Source organism: Diabrotica virgifera, chromosome 7 (assembly GCF_917563875.1).
Source record: "Diabrotica virgifera virgifera chromosome 7, PGI_DIABVI_V3a".
In the NCBI taxonomy this organism is placed as follows: domain Eukaryota; kingdom Metazoa; phylum Arthropoda; class Insecta; order Coleoptera; family Chrysomelidae; genus Diabrotica; species Diabrotica virgifera.
In genome coordinates this window covers 223,289,210-223,317,040 of record NC_065449.1, presented here as the reverse complement: position 1 = coordinate 223,317,040, position 27,831 = coordinate 223,289,210, and the positions used below count along the sequence as shown (strand labels likewise).

General features: G+C 34.1%; 1 protein-coding gene across 1 annotated transcript in view; it reads left to right on the top strand.

Moving 5' to 3' along the window:
* Positions 1-4,294: 4,294 nt before the first annotated feature.
* Positions 4,295-27,831, top strand: part of LOC114324253 (microfibril-associated glycoprotein 4-like) — a 36,134-nt gene continuing 12,597 nt past the window's right edge. The window contains exons 1-3 of the mRNA XM_050657183.1: positions 4,295-4,428; positions 15,104-15,233; positions 15,811-16,035. Of these exons, the coding sequence (XP_050513140.1) occupies positions 4,363-4,428; positions 15,104-15,233; positions 15,811-16,035 (421 nt within the window). The 5' untranslated portion in view covers positions 4,295-4,362. The remainder of the gene's footprint in view (positions 4,429-15,103; positions 15,234-15,810; positions 16,036-27,831) is intronic.

Below are 27,831 nucleotides of genomic sequence, written 5' to 3'. Positions count from 1 at the left end.
AAGGTTTTTTTGTCTCTTCATATAGGTATACCATCAAACTAAAAGTTAAAAGGCTTAATTCATCATAGGAGATTTTGTTGTTTTTTGCTTTTTTTTTATTTGATGTACTTGACATTCTCTCTTGTTTCATGGTGTTTCGACAATACGTGTTGATTCTTTTGAGACAAGGTAAATCCCGTTTTTTTTTTAGGCAGAAATTGGTGGTAATAAGAAAATTAATAAAGAGTTTGTTGTAATGAATTGCAGTACTTACTACATAGAATTATACATACATATTGTGCAACTTATCCCACTTTGTGAAAATATTTGGACCAGCATAATTTTTAAGTACCAACTTGTAATAATAAATATCTTGGAAATTCTTTGGCGAACGTAACTTTTAAATTTTAAATCGTCAAAGAGGTCAAAAATTTGCAAATCTTCAAAATTGAAAAACGAGTATCTATTTGCATATAATAGTAGGTATCCAAAATTTCAAGACATACTTACTCGTTTTTCGAGATATGTATCATGTCGTTGTCTTTTTTGGGGTGGTTCGGAAATATCAAGCGAATCCAAAACGTCACTGCGTATATATTGGAAACTACTATCATTACGAAAATCTCTGAGATTTTGCACCAGCTTTCGTATTCTATTTTTAGAATAAATAATGTCAGTTGACTGATTTTGAACAACAAGGAATATCTTGGGCAAACTCTGTCTTAAAAATATTTAAAAAAATATTGAAAGAGTCATTAGTATTTAATAAAGTTCTCAAATCGATTGCTTCACGGATCGAGGTATCGCCACTTTCAAAATCATCGCCTTCGATAATAAAATCAAAAACTTCCAAAAGCTGTTCACGAAAATCTGCTACAGATAATAAAACTATAAGAGAAAATCTGCTTAGATAAAACTAGCCGAGATTTAAAATTTCATCGCGTCTGACAATCTGTTCACTTTTTTTTCGAAACAAATTTGTTCTAAAGCAGTAATCTGTTTAGGTGAGCTAAACTGGCAAGAAAAAACGATATTCTTTATTTTTTTACACGTATCATGTAAAACTAAATTCATTATATGCGCATAATAGTGAGTAAATAAAGCTTGTGATGCAATAGTTTTAACTTTTGCCTGGAGACTATTCAATTCACCACTCATCACAGCAACGCCGTCATAAGATTGCCCCAATTTGCCCTACCAATTTATTTTTGGTATCAAAAAATTTGAATCTGTTCTTTAAAACACCAAAAATATATTCTGCCTTATTGCTTTTACTCACATCTCTAAAACCTAAAAACCTCTCATAAATATTACCACGTAACGCGTATCGAACAAAATAATTGATAATTTTGAATGACATGATAATCAGAAGTTTCATCTACTTTCAGTGAAAAGCAAATGGTTTTCTAAATCTCAGATTCAACAACGTTATTCAAAATTCAACTATTTGATTATATGTATTAGTTCATTCTTTATTACGAATACACTTCGAATCAGAAAGTAAATAATTTCTAAAACAATTTTATTAATTCTCTATAATTACTTTGATTTTTAACAAATGCTTCGATCCATCATGTCCACTAAATGATAATTCCTGACAACTTAAAAAAATTACAATATCAATTAAACGACGTAAAACGGCGTGATTATTTTTGACAATTTTTACCGATGCATGCTTCCAAATGAAACACCGACCGGCAGACCGAAATGTGCCGTACTTGGCACTTAACCTGCCATGCCGTATCTGCTATTGCCCACGGAGAGAAGTAATGTTCGCTTGCTCATCGACTTGTTACGTCGTTGAGTTTTACGTGTAAATTGTCAAGCTACGGATGTTAGGGACGGCTAGCCGAAAAGTCAGATAAATGGCTCGGATCATTCATTTTTTGAGAAGTCTGTTATGCGCAGGGATCACTTAACGCTCGGATTGATCAAATTCTTTTAAAAACCATGAATAAAATTTGGTCTGTATTATCTGATAGATTTTTTTTATTTCACAGATACAAATATTTAAAAATCTATATCTATAAATGTGTGGGCCGGCACTGCCGACCCTGCCGACCCTGACCGGCCGCCACTGCTACATAGAACAGAAGAGATTAGCCTGGTACTGATATGTCAGCAGAGTAGACGAGAAACAATGGATAAACAGAATAAGAGAGTGGAGGCCAATAGGAAGAAGGAAGAAAGACAGACGCCGAAAATCTTTCAGAGATGAAGTGGACGATGCAATGGAAAGATCAAATCTGCAGAAGAGGGACTGGCACAACAAAAAAAACTGGAGAGAATGGTCGAGTCAAGGAACGCAGTGAAAACTGTGGAAATCCATAGTATATATAGATAACGACCGAGAGAGCAAATCGGTTAAAAAAATAAGAGGCATTTGAAATGTGGTGCTATTGACGTATATTAAGGGTCTCGTATATATACCACACAACTAAGGGAACTATTCTCCACAAACAAAACACAAAGAAATTGGTAGCACCATAAAGAACAGAAAATTGGCTTACTAAGGCCACAGTAGGCGTAATAATAAATACCGACTCCTAAAGTTGATTCTACTAGGCAAGATTAAGGGCAAGAGAGACACTGGGTGCAGGCAGACATCCCCGCTGGAAAATCTTAGGAAGTGGACGGGTCTAACGTCAACTGATCTATTTCGAGCTGCTGTGAATAGAACAAAATGGGTTAATGTGATCCACTAGAAGTTAGGTGCATTTTAAAAACGACCGAGAATAATTCCAGTACCTTGTTAATCCTCTGTTAGGTGCGGGGCTATTGCTGACGAGCTTAGTCGCGCGGTCTACGATTGTAGACATATAGTTTTTTGTCGTATAATACCGATTTTGACAAAATTAACAAATTAGTGGTTAATAACATATTCATTTATGTCCATACTTTGATATTAGATATGTTTTGTTCCTTGGCTTTTCTCATTTTGACAGTGGTAAAATTAAAAACAAGGTCATGATTTTTTGGGTCTTTATTCACAAGAAAAGGGTCACAAAAATAAGCTCAATTTAGTAGAAAACACAAATATTTTTTATTTTTGAACATATAGAATGACCAATAGGGATGAATAATAAAGAATAGAACTAAAAATTAAAAAAGAACAAAACTATTAAATGCTAAACGTGGCACAAGATGATCCTTGCATGCAAATTTGTTACATCTTTGGCATGCACTTCGTATTGACATATTGCAAATTCTTGCACAAATACAACATCGTCCCACGTAATTTGTTGGAATATTAGGGGGAAAGGGTACGACTTCTTGAACTCCGAGCAGTACGCGAGCTCTTCCTCTAAGTTCTCTTAGCAGGGAAGGTATAGTTGACCCTACCGTGAGTTGACCCGCATTCAATTTGTGGTTTGATTAGTTTCCATGCTAAGTTTTTAATGAAGTCGCTTCTTTAAACTTTTTCATTTATACTATTAGCTTTATATACACAGCAGGCTACATAATATTAGCTTTATAATATATACAACTAAAAACTGGAACGCGCTTAGTCGCGCGGTGTACGATTGTAGACCAGTGTTCTTTGAATAATGGTAAAAAAATAATCCAAACAGATCGGCGGCTTTTAGCAAACTGAAGAGTCAGTTGGAAGTTGGTATTAGTGATAGCTAAGGAATAAAGTAATATAGCAATATAATGCAAGGAAAAATAGAAGGAAAACGGAATCCAGGCCGTAGAAGAATGTCATGGATGCGGAATTTGAGAGAGTGATTTGGCTGCACCACTTATGAACTTTTTAGGTCAGCTGTAAACAAAGTCAGGGTAGCCTTGATGATTTCCAATCTCCGATAGGAGTGGCACAAGAAGAAGAAGATTAGCGATAGCTACTAAGCGGGATGGAGGCGTATGTGCAGTTTTCTGCAATTAGCGACCACTTGAAGGAGATTGGTCTACGATTGTAGACCGCGTAGACTAACGGAGGATAGGCAACCGTTAAAAACAAAAATCGCACAAAAAAAAGGAGAATAAAAAGCAGTAGAGCATATTGAGACAAAACATTATGTTTAGTTTGAAGTGACAGATAAATTTTCGTAAATCTCAGCGTCTAATGTTTAGAATATACTTTAAAAAAGTAGAAATTAAAAGACCGATTTCGCACAATCTATTTTTATATTAAAATAAATTTTTACTGAGAACAAGATAACTTATTTAATACCGATTACAATATAATTTAAAAAATAATCAAATTTTTAGTAGCCAAACAGTAAATCACAATGTGTTTGTCACCAGATAAGAAAAAACCCAGAATTTTTTGTTGGATGTGGGTGCTATCAAATAGATACAGTGTTATATGTTGATATCATCATCCTGTATGAATAACATTATAAATAGTTCATCAATATGATTTCGTTTTAGTTAATCACAATGATTTTTCTAAGTCTGTTCGCATTAGTGAGTGTAGCACTTGCCGAATACCAAATTTTAGGCAGAGTAAGTTATTTCCTTTTTTAATTATTAATAAAAATATATTTTCATAAAATTAATTAAAAAATATTTTTGTAGCAGTATTTACTACGTAGAGCAATATCTATTGTAGTTTTCTGACTTTTTATATTTGATTTTAAGAAAGATGCTTTGAATCATTAATATTTTGTCTCCGCCTACCGTATTACGTCTACTATATATTATTCGAAGATGACGTTTTGTTTCTTTGAAAAAAACAAAACGACAGATTTGTGATTCGCAACTCCTTAATTTTTCTATTTTTTACAGTTTTAGTCTCCGGGATTTCATTGTCCATACCACTTTTATTTTTATAGAGTTGCTTAATAATATTTATAGAAATTGTTTTGCCTTACTACGGTAGGTATATTCTGCTCGCTTTTTACAAAGGTATACAGGGTGTAACAACAATACAGGTCATAAATTAAGTCACATATTCTGGAACCAAAAATAGTTGGATTAACCTAACTTACCTTAGTACAAATGTGCACACAAAAAAAGTTATAGCCCTTTGAAATTATAAAATTAAAATCGATTTTTTTCAATCTATCGAAAACTATTATAGATTTTTTATTGAAAATAGACATGTGGCATTCTTATTGATACACGTATTTATTTTCCAGAGATAAATCTATTCCATTTATTGCGAACTTCGAGTACCTATCATAGGCGTCCGTTTTGGGTAGGGCAACAGGTATTTTATCGCATAACTTTTTGTCTTTAATTTTTAGGCATTTCTGACTCGGAATTATTAAATTGTGAGGTATTCTAGTACTTAAAGGTACCCTTGCTTTGAGACGATAGGATACGCTGTTTTTCGTTTTTTGAATTAAAAAAAAATTAAAAAAAACTATTTAGGAAGACGAAAACTGGTACATTTATTTATATTCCAGAAATGAATCGATTTCATTAATTGCAAATTTCTAGCACCGGTCATAGGCATCCGTTTTGGGTAGGTCAACAGTTATTTTGTAGGATAACTTTTGTCCTTAATTTTTAAGCATTTTTGACACTAGATTATTAAATTATAAGGTATTCGAGTATTAAAAGTTATTCTTGCTTTAAATTGCTTCAAATTCCAAAAACGAAAAACTTTGAAATCGATTTTTTTTAGAAAAGGTGTGTCATATCGATTTAAAACAAGAGTAACTTTTAGTACTAGAATACCTCACAATTTAATAATCCAGAGACAAAAATGCCGAAAAGTTAAAAGAAAAAAAGTTATTCGATAAAATAACCGTTGCCCTACCCAAAACGGACGCCTATGACCGGTATTAGAAATTCACAATTAATGAAATCGATTCATCTCTGGAAAAAGAATATGGATACCAATTCTGGTTTTTCTAAAGAGAAGCGTTCTGGAGGTATTTAAGATAAACTAATTACATGACGCCCTCTTCAAAGACCTCTAACCCCCTTTGGAAGAACTTTTGGACTAGGTGAATTGGACAAGGAATCTCCTGTCTTCGTTTGTCGGTAGAGTTTCTGGATACCCTGTACATACGCACTTCTGTTTTGTTCTTTAATTTTTCAGCCCCTCACCTACATGTGCCTTCGTCCACTTTATTAGTTCATAGTCTCATTCTAGGGCTACCTCTTCTTCTGCGACCGATTAGTTTTCTGGTCATAATTAGTTAAGCTTTTATGTTCGCTGCCGTTCTGTCTACAGGTCTTCCTCCGAATATACAACTCACTATTTTCCTTTCGTATATTTCTAGAGTATCCTCTTCCTTCTTGTTTGATATCCATACCTCGAAAGCTTATGATACTGGGAATCTAATTACTGTTTTATATATTCGGACTTTTCTTGTCTCTAAACGTACTATAAATTCTTTTAAACTATCTTGGTGTTCCTTTTGACTATTCTGGCATCGAAATCCCAATTCTGTTTTCAATTTTTATCGAATATTACACGTAGGATTCAAAATTATCCTCTCTCTCTTGTCGTTTCCCCATTACTGAGGATCGTGATTTCTTCCAATATTCCTAACAATGTTTCTCAATTGGTCTCTATTTTCAGCTGCTCTAAGAGCTTCGCAGAATGAGTTTCCAGCTGAATGCTTTATTTGGTCAGACCATCTAGTTGGTGATCGTTCTCTTGATCTTCTCCCCGGGACGTTCCCAGAAACAATTAATCTCTCCCAACTGTCATCACCTGTGCGATCTACGTGACCAAAGAATTGCAGAATTCGTTGTAGCCATATTGTGGACAGCCTTTTTTTAATATTGAGTTGGTTTAGAATGGAAACGTTGATCTTATAAGCTGTCCAAGGTATGCGCAGCATTCTTCTCCAGCACCACATCTCAAAGGCATCAATTTTATGGCGCTCGCATGCGCGAAGAGTCCAAGTCTTGGTTCCGTATAGAAATATTGAGAATACAGGGGCATTCACCAGTCTCATCTTGATAATTTGAGAGATAGATCTGTCTTTCGAAACTTAAGTATGGCGATAGACAAAGGTGTTTACTATCTGGTATTCCTGTAACATGTTAATGAGTTAGATAGTGTCGAATCTGTCGACCACCATTATTTTTGTCTTAGCTTTATTGATTTTCAGACCAATTTTATTGCTTTCGTACTCAACTCTTCGCAGAAGATCAAACATTTCTTACACATTTGCTGCTTTAAGTAAAGTGTCATCAGCAAATCGTAAATAGATTTTTCTACCAGCTACTGTTACTCCACCTGCCCATCCTTCTAAAACCATCCTCATGGCATGTTCACTTTAAATGTTAAATAAGTCAGGTGACAGCACGCATCCTTTTCTAACACCTCTCTCGGTCTTGAATTGGTTTGAGAACTTCTGATCTAGTCGTACTGTCGCTATATTGGACTGGTACAGATTTTTAATAAGTGTCACCAGGTGCATTGGTGCGCCCATTTCTATTAAAATTGACCACAGATTTATCCAGCTTTCACAATTAAATGCTTTTTGGTAGTCAACGAAGAATATAATCAGAGGTACTCGAAATTCTCTAGACTTTTCAATGAGTTGTCTCAGGTTCAGGATTTGTTTCCTTGTACCTTTACCCTTTACAAAAGCCGCTTGTTCCTGAGGTATTTGGTAATGTAGATAGGTTTTTAATCTGTTTTTGATTATATGCAACAAGATTTTACAAGCATGTGTTATTAGTGACAGTGTGCGGTAGTTTTCACATCTCCTAGTTCACATCTTTTTTGTGTAGCGGGATATAAATTGAGGTACACCAATCATATGGCCATTTTCCTGAATTCCAAACAGCGACACAGATAGAATGGATAATATGTAATCCTTTGTCACGTAGCAACTGTAGTATTTCACATGGTATTGGACCAATTCCTGGGGATTTATTTCTCTTTAGTGATTTAATTGCATCTTTGACTTCAGCGAGTAAGACAGTACGTTCTTTAGGGTAGTCAGAAGGCCACTGATTTTCTGCTGATACCTCGTTATTTTTATATAGCTCGTCACAGTAGTTTCGTCATGTTACCAATATTTCATCAGTATTGGTCTTTAAATTACCTTCCTTATCTATTACAATCCACGTTTGAGGTTTAAATTCCCTGGTAAGGAGTTTGATTTTCTGGAAAAGTCGCTCGATTTATTTCGACATCCATGTTCCTCTATCTCTCTGCATATTTGAGAGATGCAATCCGCTTTATCTTTGCGGCACTGTTTTCTGATTTCTCTCGATAACGTTCTGTATTATATCAAATTATATGATATAACCATTAAATGCACAATAATTCTTATATTATTTGCACGAATCTGCCGCACATAGGTTTATAGGTACATGTGAAGATATATTATGTATTTATTATTTTGTAATTAACGTAACTAAAGAGTTAAAAATATTGCCTAAAAATATTTTTACGCTCTTTTCAACGCCGGTATTAACTTTTTGAAAAATTAATATAGGGTGAAAGGGTGAAAGAATTATTAGAAAAACAACATGTTTTTACATAAAAATCAGGAAAAACACAACTTCTGGTAAATCGATTCTTCCGGTTCAAGACTTTGGTCTTGCACATCAAAAGAAGAACCTATATACCAAATTTGGTTGAAATCGGACTTTTCGTTCAAAAGTTATCGTGCTATTAGTCACATATGTATAGTCGCCATTTTGAATGCCCGCCATTTTTGTAAAAAGTAAAATCTGAGATGGCCTTTTATCTAAATTTGAACCTTGATGTGTGTGTGTAGTATATGTGATCCAAATTATATGCTTCTACGATTAAATTCACAATAATTCTTATAATTTTTTTTTATTAAGAAAAAGTCGCATCCACCTAATGGTTATTAGCGACGGAACAATACATAGGTTAAACAAAAATGTGGTACAATATAAGTATAGTACAATGGTAAGGTTACATGCATTATCTACAAAAACTTGTTAGATTTTATTGAATACACCAACGGTTTTTAAAAAGTCAATTAAATTTTTGGTTCTTTATTATTGGCACCCAGAACTGACATATTTGATACGATATTAAAATCAATACGTTCTTGTGAATACTTTTGGCATTCAATGTTTGACAGTTACTTGTGTGTTACACGATTCACAAAATAGGTGGTTCAGATCTTGAGAACAAATATGAGTAAGTAAGCCTGGTATGGCCTAGTCGTAGGAGGTTGAAAACTGCTTGCTCATAACAACTTTTATAAACTGTTTTGACTCTTTTTACTGTGTCTTTAATTTGTCTAAGTTTTAAATTTGAATTTTGCCATTCATCGAGCCAGTCATTTAACACATATTGTTTTAACAGCACTTTCAAGTCATTAGGGGCATATTGTAATACCGTTTCTGAATCCGCACCAGTCACTGCACTACGCGCACTTGAGTCTGCATCTTCATTTCCAAGGAGTCCAAATGAAGTTGACTATTCTACCATTTTGTTGAGATAAGTGAAACTCCAACGACTGCGGGAAAGTCGAAATAAGTGGTACTAAAATTGCAACTCCCTCACTTGCGCGAGCTGTGTTAGTTCGGTCTTTATGAAAGCATGTAAAATGTATTTGCGAATATGGGTTAGAAGATACAGGATTAGTTTCCTGTAGACATATAATTTCGGGAAAGTGTTCTGATTGAATGATATTGAGCATTGGTAAGCGATGGAAAAGTCCATCAAAATTCCACTGTAAAATTGAGTTGAATGTTATGTTTCAGTTGAAGAGAGTTCACTCTCAGTAGTAGCTTCTTCACCGAGAAAACGTAGCAGTAGGGTTTTTAGCCTTGTAAAACGATATTTTGTGGCTCTGTCTGGAATATATTGATAAGAGACGGTAAGCAAATTTACGAGACCAAGGAAATCAGATGTGAATTCTTTAACAATTTCGATAGGAGATTGGCTGCCTTGAATATTTTCAATAAGCATCATTAATTGGTCATAGCTTAAAATGGACGGTGTTGATTGTTTACTTAGATATGATTCAAGTGATTCGGGGATAGGTAATGAGCGTTTAGGTTTTTTATTCTTTTGAGTTTTTGTTTTGTGAGGCTGAGCAGGAAGAAGAAATGTTTGATTATCAACGATATTTTCAACAGGTGGAGATAATGTTTCCTCTATGGTTCGTTTGGTGGAGGGACAGGGTGATTCTTTCGTGATCGCTAGTGAAGTCTGTGAAATTATCTCTATATTTTCGGCTGTAGCAGAAGATTCCAGTGGAGTATTTTCGTTAGTTTTTAAATCTTGGGTTGCTTCAGAAACGGGCTGTATAATTTCCACTGATGTAGAGTTAGAGGTGTTTGGTATGGATACTTGTGGAAATATTTCGGTATTTTTATGGGGGGTTAAGGGTCCTGAAGGCTGAGAAGAAGAATTTTTATTGCTTGGACAGTTACTAGCAATGTGATTTATTTGTTTACAGATATAGCATGTTATACTATCCTGCGAAATGAATATTCTATAATTAGTATTATCATAATTCAGAAGAATTGAATCTGGGATCGTCGTGTTATGCGGACTAATAAACACTTGCCTTCTAAAACTTTTTATATGGCTATATTCTGGAAGAGAGGCACTGATCTTTAGGAAAGTGATTGGAGAAACTAAGTTTAGGCCGAGATGTTTTAATTCTTGGATGATTACTTCGTGTGGGATACTTGGACAAACATTTGAGAGCACTATTCTTTCTGCAGACGTTATGAGCCTTCTGGCTCTGACTGTTTCTCCATTTACCTGTATAGAACCATAGTTTGTCATAAAATCTTCAACAGCTTGCTTGCTACTTAAATACATGCATACTCGATTATTAGATAGGCGAGACGAGAATAAGATATTTTTGGGATTTATTAAATTACCTAAAGAAATAAGGTAATCTTGCAGTGGTGTATTATTAATAGCGCTAAAAAGTATTGCGTTTTCTTTTCCTGGGAAGAAATTTTGCTCTGAAGCTGCGGTAGAATAAGATTTATTCACTGGGACATCCTGTATAGTAACATCTGATGACATATTGATAATTTATTTACGGTACTACCGAAACTAATTACTTTCGTTTCCCGCAAAAAACAAAACTGGTAAATTGTTTATAATCCATAAACCTGTGTCTATTTACAATAACTGCTGTAGTATACAGGAATATAAACTAACAAAACTGGTTTAAATACGCAAATATACGATTAAATAATGTATATAGAATAAAACTTACAGTTTAAAGTCAGGTTGATCACTTTAACTATAATTAAAAACTGGTAGTTTCACTGGTAATAGACAAAATATCAAGAGCCGAGACACTACGTGTTTACAGCTCATTAACTTTTTCGGTACTCTCAATTCTTATAATATTTGTACGAATCTGTCACACATAGGTACATGTGAAGATACATTATGCATTTATTAAATGGTAATTAACATAATTAAAATTTTCAAAATATTTTCTACAAAATAATTTTATGCTCTATTGAATTGCGGTATTACCTTTTTGAAAAATTAATATATACAGAGGGAAAAAATTGAAAACAAAACATATTTTTTACATGAACAACCAGTAAAAACACAACTTCTGGTAAACCGATTCTTCTGTTTCACCACATCCATCTTGTAAATAAAAAAAAAAGAACCTATATACCAAATTTGGTTGAAATCTGAAGTCTCGTTCAAAAGTTATCGTGCTATTAGTCAAATATGTATAGTCGCCATTTTGAATCCCCGCCATTTTTGTAAAAGGTAAAATCTGAGATGGCCTCATATCTAAATTTGAACCTTTATATGTGTAGTATATGTGGTCCAAATTATATGCTTGTATCATTAAATGTGCAATTGTATCACATATCGGCCGCACTATACACTGAGATGATAATTGCAAAGAATGCACTTTCATAAATGGACTTTTAGTTAGTGTTATTGCTATTGTCTTTCTGTCTTTATTTTATTTCTATGTCTGGATCTAGTTGGTCCCTATGACAGTTCCCGTTTAATTGAAGCTCTGCATAGAGATGTGGGTTACGACTACATACTAAAAATTTGGGTCTGTATAAGTTCATTTTAATACCCATTTCCTCTCTTTCTTCGTGAATACGATCAAGCCGAGTTTCGAGACCTTCAATATTTTCTGATAGAATTACTGTATCGTCCACGTATTTAATTATATCAAGATATCAAGGGGAAAGGAACACAATGCAAAATTTTGACTGCTGTCAAAATTTTGAACCTGAGAAAACTAATCCTAAACCAATCCTGAGAAAACTAATAATAGTCCTGTCGCCAGGGGGGTACAACGGCCTCCTTAATTCAGATGGACTTACCCAAGTTTTTTTATGTATTTTGACCCGTAGAATACGAATTTTTTGGGTAACAGTTGATCCGGATGTCGATAAGTTTGTTATAAACAAAGAACTTGAGGAATTACATAACAGCGATTTTTTGCAAAACAAAATATTTTTTGTATTTTTTAAGTGATTCTCAGCAAAAAATGGTTTTACAAGTTTTTTCGTAGGATGCATAGTTTTAGAGATAAACGCGGTTAAACTTTCAAGAAATCAAAAAAGTACAATTTTTGAACCCGAATAACTTTTGATTAAAAAATAAAATAGAAATTCTGCTTACTGCATTTGAAAGTTCAAGTCAAATTCTATCGGTCTTGATTATTTGCTTTGCTAAAAATTAGGTTTTTATTTGTTAAACAAAGCCATAAACACATAGTGTTTCCCGTGCCACTGCATGCGTTTTAATGTACAGTATTTCTCATGATCACCTTTCAGTGCGTCACAGTTTTTCGATTTCTTTCTAACGCATTAAATTGTATGTGACAGAAAAAAGGCACGTCGGTGATTACATTTCGTCGGTGACATTTTTATAACATTTATTCTAGTTATTCTAGTTGTCGGTAGATGGCGCCATAATAAAAAATATTTTTTTTTAATTAGGTATTAATATTGCAAATATAATCTGTATAATTTATAAGACTATACAAATCAAAGAAAATACCATTTTATAAATGCAAGAAACACATTTGATTTGTTTTTATTCCAAATTGAAAATAAAATGTGACAACTGTCAGATTTAACTAAAATGTCATGTTAGAATAAATGTCATAAATGTGTATTACCACGGACTTACCCTTTTTCCTATCATTTGTTACGCACTGAAAAATGATCATGAAAAGGACAATACGTAATCTACGTAGAAATTGTCTGTATGCGCCTACTCGTTCGATTTCAAATGGGAAATGCATTGAAAACATCATTCAATCACTATGTGTTTATAGCTTTGTTTAACAATAAAAAATAGTTTTTATCAATGAATGTAATCAAAACCGATGGAATTTGACTTGAACTTTCAAATGCGGTAAGCAGAATTGCTATTTTATTTTTCAATCAAAAGTTATTCGGGTTCAAAAATTACAATTTTTCGATTTTTTGAAAGTTTAACCCCGTTTATGTCGAAAACTATGCATCGTACGAAAAAATTTGTAAAAATATTTTTTGCTTAGAATGGCCCAAAAAGTACAAAACACTGTTTTGTTTTACGAAAAATCACTGTTATACGATTCCTCAAGTTCTTTGTTTATAACAATCTTATCGACATCCGAATCGACTGTTACCCAAAAAATTCGTGTTCTACGGGTCAAAATACATAAAAAAAACTTTGGTAAGTCCATCTGAATTAAGGAGGCCGTTGTACCCCCAGTGGCGACAGGACTATAAGTATTTTTGAAAAATTTAAACGCAAAATGATAGATTACTTTATTACTCAGGGGTCAAAATTCCTTATAATGAATAAAAAGTTTTTTTTTAAATGAGGTATTTAAAATTAAATATCACACTCATTTTTCTCTTAGTTTTTCACCCCTGTAACTTATTAAAATAAACATTATAGAAGCTTACAGGGATTTCTGGCACTCGGTAATAACGTAATCTTTCATTATGCGTTTAAATTTTTAAAAATTCCTTCTTAGTTTTCTCACGATCCGAAAAAAATGAATCCCATTTAAATAACATTGAAGCCGAAAGTTCGTACCCGTCCCCTTAAGTTGTCCCCCGTTGATTGTTATTCCATAACATGATTGTCCCTAAAATGCCTTTTTAAATAACTGAACCGAGTAAACATTGAACAATATTGGGGACAAAATGCAACCTTGTGTCTGACGCCTCGTTGTATGGAGATTTCCTCGAAGCTTATGTCCAATTTTTACGATAGCGGTTTAAATACAGTACAACAGTTTTAATGACACGAATATCTTTGTCATATATTCCTGTATTATTTATCATTAGCATTAATTTTACATACAAATGTATTGTACTTTATCAAATGCCTTTTCGAAGTCAAGGAAGCACGAAAATCAATATTTTCTTGGATCATGGCATTATTGTAATAGGATATATATAGGTCTGGATCCCGCGTATGAAAAAAAAGTTGATTAATAGCAAGCTGAAAATTTGTTAATAGCTTAAGGGTGTCTAGTCGGATAAACTTTGATATATGGGAACACTGGAACAGGGGCAGTTTTAATTGTGGAACAGATTAAAAGTTTGGAACGGTCACACCACGAAAACGGCACATTTATTTTGTCCGACAGAACAGACTTAAACTCTCCGAACAGAGATTAAACTCTCATGCAAAAATCAGACTACTATTTATCACCTGTCATAATTTTTGTCATTTGACATATTCCACATGTTCCACTCATTAAAACGCTCATTTCGTGATAAATAGCAGACTGATTTTTGCATGAGAGTTTAATCTCTGTTCGAAGAGTTTAAATCTGTTCTGTCGGACAAAATAAAATTGCCGTTTTCGTGGTGTGATTGTTCCAAATTTTTAACCTGTTCCACAATTAAAACTGCCCCTGTTCCAGTGTTCCCATATATCAAAGTTTATCCGACTAGACACCCTTAAGTTATTAACAAATTTTCAGCTCGCTATTAATCAACTTTTTTTTCATACGCGGGATCCAGACCTAATAGCACAAAAAGTATAATCAAGATATTTGTATTTACGTATTCAAGTACTCTTAGAAAGATCTTAAGACAGTATCATTGCATTTTTAGGTATTGCGACAAAGATGGACTTGCCAGACTGTGAGAATCACTCCAGTGTTATATATATTGCATAAAAAGTTTTACTACTACTTTTATGTTGTCTTCATTTATTAGCTTCACTAACTCATTTGGTGAATATATCCTTACGTACTTGTAAATAAAAATATTAAAAAGCTTTATCAAAGTATTTTTCTTGTTTTAGGCAGAAGAACATAATCCTGTCAATGTCAAGCTTACAAAATTGTTAGATGTGAAAGTAGAGAGTAAGGCTGATTCGTGGAAAAATGATTTTAGCCGATTCTTTCAACCACAAAGTGATGAAATCTCATTAGGTAGTATAGATTGTTTTAATAAAAAATTAAACACAGCATGGACAGAAAAGTGAAAGCAGTCTTTTATTTTGTTTTTTTTTATATGGGTTCTCTTCTTCTGTTTTCTGTTTAACTAACCTTAAATGTATTTAGTAAAAAATGGAAGAAACAGGGAAACATAGATATAAGTTTGTTAAGTTTATGAGGGTTAGGAAAATAAATTAAATTCAAATGTTAGGTTACCCAATTCGATTAATAATGACATGCTCAATATTCCTCAAAAGGGTAAGCCTGTATATCCATAACAACTTCAGGTTCTAATGTATTATTATCGTCAGTAGTTTTTGAACATGAGTTAAACTCTAAAGCTCAAACAAACTAATGACTGTCAGACTAGATAAAAAACCCATATCTACTTATTATATTTTTAAAAATTTTAAAATTTTTAAAATTTAAAAATTTTAACATTTTTTTTAATTTAAAAATTTTAAAAAAATTGTCACACTCTATCGAAAGTATTAGTTGGACATCTTTTAGTTACCAAATACTAAAGCTAGATAAATAACAAAAATTTTATTACAAATATTAAAAATTTTAGGCAGAAAAGATGAACATAATGTTCAAATTCCCTTAAAACTGTCTCTTGGAGTTGAACAAAGTGGCGTTAATGAGGATTATTCTCAGAATTTTTTTAGTATTTTTAAAAAATGTAAATCTTTGGTGGGACGAAGCAAAACACCAATTTGTCATCTTAATCCACTTCCAGAATATTCAGATAAATACAACGCTTATCCAGGAAGTTGTAGAGAAATTTTGGATAACGGTAAGTTTTTATTTGAATTAAGATTACACAGTAGAGCGTCATCAATATTTTTGTTTTTCCGAAAGCTCTGCGAACTTTCAAGAGTGAGGCAACAGTTCGTCGGTAATTCGACATTGACAGTGACATTATACCCAAGAATATATGTAGACCTTATAGAAGGGTACTGCATTGTAAGGTTTCAGTATAGGATTTTGTGTACCAACTGAGTTGGTGCGTGTGGCCTGACAATGACTACGGTATTTTCAATGGACAAATAAATCCATTCTGTTCCATTCAAAATCTTCTTCTAGGAGAGTCTATATTCTTTGATTATACTATCAAAATAGTTATTTATGAAACAGTTCGTGAAGTATGCTTTTTGCGAACGCACGCGATATTTAGAGCACGAGCGACAACGGAGCGAGTGCTATACATCGCGTAAGTTCGCAAAAAGTACTCCACGCACAGTTTCATACAATATTTTATCTACTCTTCGATAAACAAATAAAAAAAACTGTAACTCTTCGTCACTGGAATTTATTTCTATTCTACAATTTTTAGAACTTTGACATTTAAAAATCCTAACTACTTTCAAACCACAAAACTGTCAAAAATGTTGTTGTAAGTCATTGCTCATATTGTCATTACCATGACAAAGCGAAAGTTAAGGATATTTGATTATATGAAAGTGTGCCAAAAAACCCATTGAAAGTGTGCGAAAAAGTAAATCACATTCAAAATACATTGTTATTTCACGCACACGTTAAACCCTTCACACACTGCTATCTATAATGACAGTTTTCACAAACTAAAAACTGATACATAATATGACATAGAGTAGATAAACAATAATTTTTATACTCATAGGCGCGCTTAATGTTGCCGAGTTAATCACGTTCAATTTCTGGTTATAGAAAATCGATTTTTAGTAGATCCAATGTGGCACAAAATCTAGATATGGGATAAAAAAGTTCATTTAAGGAAGTGTATTTTTTTGTTCTTCTTAATGGCGGTATACGCTCCTTTTTGCAATATTTTATTTAGGTATAGAGTAATTTCCACATACCTACTATATAGTACGTCCGCTATAACTTTTCCCATGCGGTACGATTCATTTTCCATCAAATTAAGTCAAAACAGAAAATGAAACGTACGCCGATGTGTGTAGTATATAGTAAGTATACAGTATACAAAATGTATGTACACATCGACGTTCCTTTCAATTTATGTTTTGACTTAATTTGATTGAAAATGAATCGTACCGCATGGGAAAAGTTATAGCGGACGGACTATATTATATTTATTACGGACTTATACTTATTACGAATATGTGTGCCAAATATCTCGACAAAATATTCAAAATTACAGCCGCAATCTTAGACGGCGTTTATTGCTACCTGTTGATCGCTACTGTTGCCTCTTAATAAGACAAAATGAATTTTTAAATGTGTAAGAAATGTGTAACTTTTTCTTTTTCTTATGGTTCCTATCCGATGCGAAGTTGGACACTATGGCTATTTTGACTTTGTTCATTCTTGCCCTAAAATGTACGGTAGTGGTCAAATAAACCACAATATATTCTCATCCTTCGATTGTTACCGTAAATATTTCCTTTGAATATAAGTTGAAAAGAGTAAAGGCGATAGTATGTTGTCTGACTTGTTTCACTCCTCTTTTTATATTTATTTCATCTGACAGTTCTTATTGAACTTTTATTATTTCCACTTTATGTCAGTATAGATTTGTAATTCGTCGTCCAGTCCAGCTGTTTTCAATAATTCTAGCATTTTGTTATGTCGGGCCTTGTCAAAAGCCATTTAAAAATCGATTCACTCCTAAACTCGAATTGAGTATTGCTAATTATTCTGTCCTCTAATAGTTCAGAGAAATAAGGAAAAAAATGTCGTGTTGGTGACACATCCCCCTCCAGGCTGAAACCAAATTTTTCGAGTAATATGGTCATCTATAATAATAACCTATATGTTTCCTGCAGCCGATTTTGATGATATACATAGTTATAAACAAATGAAGATCAAAAAACGGTAAATTTTCGCTTTTTTCGTCTCTTACTAAAAAATTGGGCATTTTAAACAAATTTGAGAGTAATAAACTCATAAACCGTATAAAAAACTTCAATATGGCGTTCGCTGAATATGTCTATCCTTATTGGTTACTTAGAAAATTGCCAAATAAATCATAAATTTTGAGTTTTTATAAATATTCATAACTTATGTAAAAATTAACTTAGAACCTTCTTATTACATGGAATGCTGAGACTTATGGTGCTTAAATTATACCCTAAATTCCAAAGCAATTGGTCAAATAGTTTAAAAGTTATTTAAATTGTTTATCTAAAATTAATTTTTTTTGCAACACTGTAAGTCAGAAAATGATGAAGTTACAGTAATATTTTGGATAGTTTATGAAAGAAAAAAATTTATAGTATTAATTTAATTTAAAAAAAATGACAAAAAATAATTATAGATATTGCAAAATAATTTTGCAAAAACATCTGAATTAAAAAAATGGGGGGGCTAACTTTGTCCCTAAATGTCCTAGAACAGTTGTTTTTCTTTCTAAATGTGTATAAAAATTCAGTCTTTCTAAATATGAAAAAATAATTTTTCTACGGGTAACGGTTAAAAAGTTATTCTAATTGTTTATAAGTAAGCAAAAAATGGACATGTTTTTGCAAAATAATTTTACACTGTTTAAAATTATTTTTTGTCATTTATTTTTAATTAAGGTAATAGTATAAATGTTCTTCTTTCATAAACTGTCCGAAGTATTATTGTAACAAAATTGGAAAGAAATCCTTTGTAAAAGGTATAAAAATTATTTTTATACCTTTTACAAAGGATTTCTTTCCAATTTTGTGATTGATGGTATACAGCCAACTACAGGAAAACCTTTTTCTTTTCCTTGTGGATTTTATTATTGTAACCTCATAATTTTCTGACTTATAGTGTTGCAAAAAAAATGAATTTGGGAAAAATAAATTAAATAACTTTTAAACTATTTGACCAATTGCTTTGAAATTTAAAATATAATTTAAGTACAAGAAGTCTCGGCATTCCGCTTAATAAGAAGATTCTAAGTTAATTTTTACCTAAGTTACGAATATTTATAAAAACTCAATATTTATGATTTATTTTGCAATTTTCTAAGCAACCAATAAGGTTGGACATATTCAGCGAATGCCATATTGAAGTTTTTTATACGATTTATGAGTTTCTTACTCTCAAATTTGTTTAAAGTGCTTAACTCATTTGTTTATAACTTTATAACTATGTTTATCATCAAAATCGGCTGCAGGAAACATATAGGTTAATAATATAGATGTCCATACTACTCAAAAAATGTGGTTTCGGCCTGGAGGGGGATGTGTCACGAGAAAAACCTTATTTCTCTGGACTATAACAGCGTTATATTCTGCTATGTATTACTCTTAGGAAGATCTTCAAAACGTGATTCATCAGACTTATTGTGTGATAATCACTGCATGTCTTTACACGATAATGTATTCTTTGGTAGAAAGATTTCTTTGGTCTACGACACAGTGCCCGATTTCACCAACGATACCTAAACAGTTGCTTTATTAAGTAATTTTTATCGATAGGAACTTCCTAAGTCGATACCTAAAAACAATAGCGTTTCATAACTAAAAGCACTGCTTATCTAGGAAATTCTTTCCTAGGTATTAATTCGGGTACGTTTGAACTATTTTTGATAAATAAAAAGAAGAATAACATGACATTTCCTTACTTTTTCGATTATTTGTCATTATTGTTTGTTTGCCAATTTGGTTTTATTCAGTTTTGTACTGTTATAGCGTTGATTGATGTATTGATTTTAAAAAAATAATATGTTGAAAATTGCTTTTTATTATTAATTTTTAATGACACACTTTTAGTGATATCATGAATGGGTTTTTGAAACTCAACACTAGTTTGTAAGGTAGTAGGTAGACTACATAATTTTGTCAATAGACCTGTAAAAAACTCCAAATTATTTTCTATATTTTCCATTACATATTATATTATTGATATAAAAGATAATACAAAATTACAACTAATATACCTAATATTACAGAATATCAGTAAAATTAAGGTAAGAAGCAAATTATTGACAAACGTCACAAGTACATTAGTCAAAATTGTAAAAATATAACCTGACTGTCAACGATAAGTAATACCTAAAGTTTAGGGAGATCGCAAACCGTATCCTAACGTAAGGTAATGCTTAAGCGGCTTAGGCAATTCTTATCGCATGGTGAAATCCGTTTTAGAGTTAGGAAGTACCTAATCCCACTTAGGTAATTCTTAAATATTTAGGTATCGTTGGTGAAATCGGGCATAGGTCTCTGTTTAGGCAATACGTAAAGTATCCTTAACAATAGTAACCTATACTTATTGTACGGTTATAGAGTATATTCCCATAGGTAAGCTGGTTAAGAGTAGATAACGATTTTTCATATGTAATTTAAAGTATTATCTGCATAAATGGCACAAAGAATATTTGCTACGAGAGGTATATGGTTCAAAATGCATACAGTATCACGACTAATAAGTTATGTTCACATACATGTAGAGTACTTACAGTTTTATTCCTTGATGACGTGTCACATCAGAGCTCTGATTGAATTCCATAATCCATTTGGTTCATTTGTAAGGCACTCACTAATACGCTAAATAAATCATCGTCGATAATACTGAGCAGATTGAATTATCTGAGCGGTATAAAACGATAGCAAAAAAAGCCGGTAAAATGCGGCCTTTTTACGAATAGCGGGAGCGTCGATAGATTAGAGATGATTCTCGTTAGGAAGCTTTTGACGATCTGCCCCGGCGAGGGGTTCAAATGCGAGTCTCAACAATAACCTGGAGTTTCCAGAAAGGTTACATAAATACTACTTGAATTTTAAGTAATCAGTAGTACAGGGGCGTAACTAATTATTTTAGTGAGCCGTGTATAATATATTTATTGTACATATTGCCGGGGGCGACAGGCGAGAGAGATGGCCTATATCACCTCGAAGAGAGGGGATTGGCAAAGATGTGCACAACGATAAGAAATGTTTGAAGAAATTAGAGTTTATATACACAAGGGGTAACAACGATAAAATGGAGGAAAACGATAAGTTTTCCCCCTAGGGATAGATTTTAATCTTCCAGGGGAATCACAGCGATTTTCGTAATACCACGAAGAAAATCACCGTGAGTAGTGTGAATCTTGACAGTACGAACTAGACCATCCTTACCAGGCAATACATCTATTACCCTGGCAGTTGGCCATAAGAGTGGAGGAGTACCATCCTCCTTCAACAGAACCAAATCCCCGATCTTGACAGGGTCAGTAGGGTCGGTCCATTTATTTCTTTGCTGCAGGAGGCAAAGATAGTCTTTTTTCCACAATTTCCAAAATTGCTGTTGAATTTTACTAATACGCTGAAAAAGATTCAACCTATTTTCAGGTATCTCTGAAACACTTGGTTCAGGGGGCGCGGTTAAACTTCTTTGAACTAAGAAGTGAGCTGGAGATAGGAAAGCGAAGTCATTGGCGTCAGACGACATCCTAGTGATGGGTCTCGAATTTAGAATAGCCTCGATTTGGCATAATACTGTGTTAAACACTTCAAAGGTGAAGTGGGAATTTCCTATAATTCGATAGAGGTGATACTTCACACTCTTTATTCCTACCTCATGGAGGCCGAATTGATGGGGGTTGCGGGGAACACCCATCTTGAAAGTTATGGAGTTTTGAGTACAGAATTCCTTAATCTGTTCCGAATTATTTTGATTTAAGAAAAAATCATAGAATTCGCGCATTTCATTTTTTGCCCCATGGAAATTTGTGGCATTGTCGCTCCAAATAATACTGGGCGTGGATCTTCTGGCAATAAACCTTTTCAGAGTAAGAATATAGGCTTCTGCGCTTAATCCTGTGACGAGTTCGATATGAACACATTTAGTGCTCATGCAAATGAAATAGGCTACGTATGCTTTGTAAAGCGGTGCCTTCCTCAAATGTGAGGACTTAATTAAGAAGAACCCCCCATAGTCCACTGAGACGACTTGGAAGGGTCTAGTGGGGAGTACACGATCGGGATGCATATCTGCCATCTGTTGAACAGAATTGGGTGTCATGAATCGGAAACAGTTTACACACTTACGAATTAAGCGTTTAATCTGTCTTAATCCGTCAATTGGCCAGTACTTCATTTTGACATACGAAAGTACTGTTTGCGCGCCTGAATGTAATAACTTATGATGAGCTTGAGTCAAGATTAGTTCTACAACTCGACATTTAGAAGGAAGTAGAATGGGGTGTTTTTGATTATACGATATGGGGGCGTGTCGGAGACGTCCTCCCACACGAATCAGCCCATCATTATGTTGTAGGAAGGGGTTGAGTTTACGAATGGCTTTATTGGTCACGAGTTTAGCATTTTTCAATTCAAGAATCTCTTTTTTAAAGTAGATACTTTGGATATACCTGATGATCGCGTGATCAGCGATCTCCATTTCGGGTGGCGTCAATATATCCGTATCTCGTGGAGAGTTATTTATTTTCTTTTTAATATTACTGATGAATCTAAAAAGATAAGCGACAATTCTTTGAATTTTACGAAAAGAAGAAGATTTAGCGAATAGATTTTCAAAGGTGTCGTTGAGTTCGTGATTTGTTGCTATGTTTGAGACAACTAACTTCCTTAATTCAGGAAGATCATCCTGAAAATGAGGAATTTGATGAAGAGAAAAATCGATGGGATTGTCTCTAATAAAGCTAGGTCCGCATAACCAGTCTTCGGTGGTCTGGGGATTATCAAAGACATTTATCCCTCTGGAAGCGGGGTCAGCGATGTTTTCGTGACTTCTGACGAAATGGAAATCACAAGGAAAAGTTTCCAACAAGGAATTGACCTTTTGAATTCTGTTTTGTACAAAAATGTTCCAAATGTGTTTTTTAGAAAGTATCCAAGACAAGGCAATTGTAGAGTCAGCAAAGAGATGAGATGAAGATATACTCAAATTTTTCTTGAAGATGTGAAAAAGTCTATGAGCCAGAGTGACTCCCAACACTATTCCACAAAGTTCCAATTTGGGGATGGTGAGTTTATTTTTTAGCGGAGAAATTTTGTTTTTAGAAGCGATAAGCCGCGACGATACAGAAAAGTCTGAGTATGTCGCTTTGAGATACACACAAGTGCTGTATATTTTTTCCGATGCGTCGGTGAAAATAATTAATTGAACATCAACAACTTTCTTTTGTAAAAGTAAGCATCGAGGTACCTTGACCTCTTCTATAGTTTTGAATGTCGATAAGAGGTTTTGCCAATTTTTCATAATGATGGGTGAGTCAATGGGTTGATCCCAGTCCAATTTCTGGGACCATATTTCCTGTATCAAGAGCTTAGCGTTCACAAGGACAGGGGATAACCATCCTAGCGGGTCATACAAAGTAGCAATGTAGGAGAGAATAGTACGTTTAGTAACAACATTAGCCAATTTGAAGATAGGAGTTTTAAACGAAAAGTGGTCGCGTTCTGAATCCCAGAATATGCCTAAGACTTTATCAGATCCCGTGAAGTTAAGACTGACTTCAGAGACGGGATTTAAATTGTGTTGAGACAGAAATTCTGAAGAACTGCAGTTCCACTTGTGGAGGAGGAAACCATGGGTTTCTAGCAAAGAAGTTAATTGTTCGAAAAGACAACTTAATTCATGAAGACTGTCAGCACCGCTGATCAGGTCATCCATATAGATAGATTCTTGCAGAACACTAGTAGCAAGTTCGTGGGTATGTTTGTTGTTGTCAGCGATGTGCTTGATAACTCTTTGAGCGATAAATGGGCTACTTGGGAGCCCGAAGGGTAATCTTTGAAATTGATAGCACCGTAAAGGCTGCTGAATATTGTCCCTAAAGAGAAAATTTAACAGAAATGTTTCAGTGGGACAAATGGCGATTTGTAGGAACATAGCCTTGATGTCGCCTACTAGTGCGAATTTAAACTGACGAAACTTAGCGAGAATGTCAAAAAGTTCATGTTGGACGACATAACCTTTGTCTATGACGTCACTGAGGGAGATTCCCGTAGACGATTTATTGTTTGGATCGAAAACTATACGAGTGGAAGTAGTAGAGTTGGATTTGAAAACGGGAAAGTGAGGGAGAAAGTAATTAGGTTTACCTGAGTCATTTAGCATTTTTAACGGCACTTGAATTATTTGTCCGTTATTGAGATATTCCGATATAATGTCCTGATATTTTTCCAATAAATCAGGGTTGAGTTGAAAACGTTTCTCGAGACTGAGAAAACGTCTTTTTGCCGAGAGAAACGAATTTCCCATGTCTATATCTTCGATAGGGAGTTTGAGATTGAGTGTGGACTCATATCGTCCATTGGGGAGAACATTAACATGTTTTACAAAATTAATTTCAGCGGGGTGATCATTAATGAGATCGGTGTTCTGAGGAGCGGCTTCTTCCAGCTCCCAGAATTTTTGTAAATGATCGGATAGTTCCTCGTTGGACACTACCGGCTCATTTACGGCGGAAGGAGTGTTATGAGAACAACAAGTAACGAGAGAGTTTGAATAAAATTCCAAAGCCTTTTTAGTATTTTTCGACTTAAGAGCAAAGTCTGGAACTGACCCTGATATCGTGTACCCGAGTAGAGTGCGTTGAAGAACGGGAAGACCTTTTCCCAAACGAATTATTTCAGGTTGAATGATATCGTTATACAGGTCTGCACCGAGCAGGATACCAATTGGGGATGTTACATGGAACATCGGATCACCTAATGGTATCTCTGAGGGTATGTTTAGTTTGCTCGCCGAAATAGAAATTTGAGGAAGCGGATTTGTTATCTTTGGGAGTACAGAGCACGAGATGTCAAAAGGAACGTCGTTAGCGACAGCGAAAATTGTTGTATCTACAATAGATTGAGACGAGGATGAGGTGGAGTTAATTCCATTGATCCGTAATTTTCCATCTCTAGTGGTGAGTGACAGTTCCTTTACGAGGTCAGCACTAATAAATGAAACCTGTGAGGCCGAGTCTAAGAGTGCCTTTGCGAAGACCCTCTTGCCGCTAGGAGCGACAAGATAGACCTGGAGTGTGCTTAATAACACCAAATGATTATCAAGCGAGGCTGCAGATAGAGCCATTGAATGTGGAGTCGAATTTTGAAGATTAACTTCCGTTTCAGGAGCTCTAACATGTGAGGGCCCCTGTTGTGAATTACCCTGTGTATGGGAGTTATTTGAGATAGCGGTTTTATTATGATTATTTGAGTTGTGTTGGCCAACAGCCGCGGAAGGGTTACTATGACCCGTTTTGTCGAAATGGAGCAACGTGTGATGACGAGATTTACAAACTATGCAAGAGAATTTGGATTTACACTGATCGAGCATGTGAGACCCAAGACAATTAATACAAAATTTATTTTGTTTGACAAAACTAAAACGTTCTTTAGAATTCAACTGCTTGAACTGAGGACAAGAGTAGATCGAGTGAGAGTCGTTGCAATAGGAACATTTCTTAGGACCTAAGCGAGGCGAAAGGTTACTGGTAGAAGTGTCTGAGGCTAGGTGTAAAGAGTGTCTGGAAGTAGTAGTCGATTTTGGTTTTGATTGAGATTGAATATTCTCAAGATGAACAACGCGTGTCTCGATTTCCCCTAGAAAATGGACAAAATCAGGGGTAGCTTGGCTACCACCGGATTGGAACTCAAGAGCCCTAATGGTAGGTGCGTCGAGTTTCTGAGTAGCGATATGTATGAGAAGTAAATGCAAGAGATCTGAAGGGGGCCTATTCAAGTTCAATAGGGCCTTGAAATTATTTGACATGACCGTATGAAAATTTCTTAATTGTGAGTGATTTGCGTTTCCAGAAATAGGAGGCGCATCAAGAATTTGAGAGATGAGAGTTTTGATAAGCGATTTAGAGTTGGCGTACCTTTGTGTCAGGTTATCCCGGGCTATTTTGTAATTGTCACCTGTGAGTGGGATATGCTCGAGAAGCGTCAAAGGCTCGGAAGTTAGAAAACTTTTGAGGTAAATGAGTTTTTCCAGATCACTTAATGTAGTATCAGATCCTATTATTGTATCAAAGGTCTCAATGAATGAATTGTATTCAGTAACTAAGCCACTAAATGGTTTTAACTGAATACGAGGGAGGTTTACTGTTCGTTGCCTAGCCATAGACTGTGAGGTTAGAGAAGAATTAGGGTCAAATTGGAGGGAGGGGGTAGCAGTCACATTAGAACTTTCAATGACCTCTAACCTTTCTTCCAATAGAGAAATTGTATCCAAATATTTATCAAAAACCACAGAGGAATCAGTAGAGGGGGTAGGTTCCTCGGGGATCGTCTCCAGCACATTTTGAGCATCGCGGAAAAGTCCGTAAGAATGTTTGAGTTGTGAAATTATTTCACGAATTTTATATTTGTTTAGAGAATTAAGAGTTGTGGGAACCGAATCAGCCAACTTGGTTATATCAAGTTTTGCGGTGAGCCTCTGTCGGTTATATTTTGATCGGTCAGCCATGTTGCGAGAATGTGAGATTAGATAGATTATTTGCAAATGTCTAAACCTATAAATCGATGCGAAAATGAGAGAATATGTACAATATATTATATATTACACGTTTAATAGTGTGAGATTGGCTTAATAGTATCACCCTGTATGAGCGCAGATTAGTATATGAAATGCAAAACTATAAAATTTCAAAATATATGCAATTTTCCAAAATGGGTATTTTTCAGCAAGTGTGAGACACCCTTAACAAGTATTTAAATTAATTAAATTGAAGGAAAAAACAATTATTTATTTTCTATAGTTTTCTAGAAGTGTAAAATGAGCTTAAGCGAAGCTAAATGTAGCAAAAACTTACAATTTATGCAAGAAAACAAAATTATTTTTAATAATTTTTGTAACCTGTGAACCAGGCTTAATCGGATTCAAAATTATAAATTTAATTTAAATCAAAAGGTTGAACAAACAATGTTAAAATTATAACACCCGTACTATCAGCCAAGAAATGAGTACACTTTTTGTATACTATAAACAGAAAAATATATTTACGAAAATAAAATAATGTAATATATGCAAATATTTTTTCATACAAACAAAACGACTCCTTTATTTGAACAAAGCAAGTAGTTTCTGAAATTGCACGTGTAGACCGGGCTTAACAACCTACCAGCTATTGTAGAGACGTGCTGGGTTAAATACTGAGAATTTGAGTGCAGAAAGAGAGGAATATTTTATTTTTGTGCCGGGGCGGCGTGGCTTGGAAATTTCCAAATGCAACAGAAAGACACTATAAATGAAAAACCGTTATTCTCAGAATAGAGATTATCAAAATATGCAAATACGAAGGACCTTGAGGATTTAATTAATAAATAATTAATATGATACGGCTCGATGGAACAGAAATGTTTAGGCAATACGTAAAGTATCCTTAACAATAGTAACCTATACTTATTGTACGGTTATAGAGTATATTCCCATAGGTAAGCTGGTTAAGAGTAGATAACGATTTTTCATATGTAATTTAAAGTATTATCTGCATAAATGGCACAAAGAATATTTGCTACGAGAGGTATATGGTTCAAAATGCATACAGTATCACGACTAATAAGTTATGTTCACATACATGTAGAGTACTTACAGTTTTATTCCTTGATGACGTGTCACATCAGAGCTCTGATTGAATTCCATAATCCATTTGGTTCATTTGTAAGGCACTCACTAATACGCTAAATAAATCATCGTCGATAATACTGAGCAGATTGAATTATCTGAGCGGTAT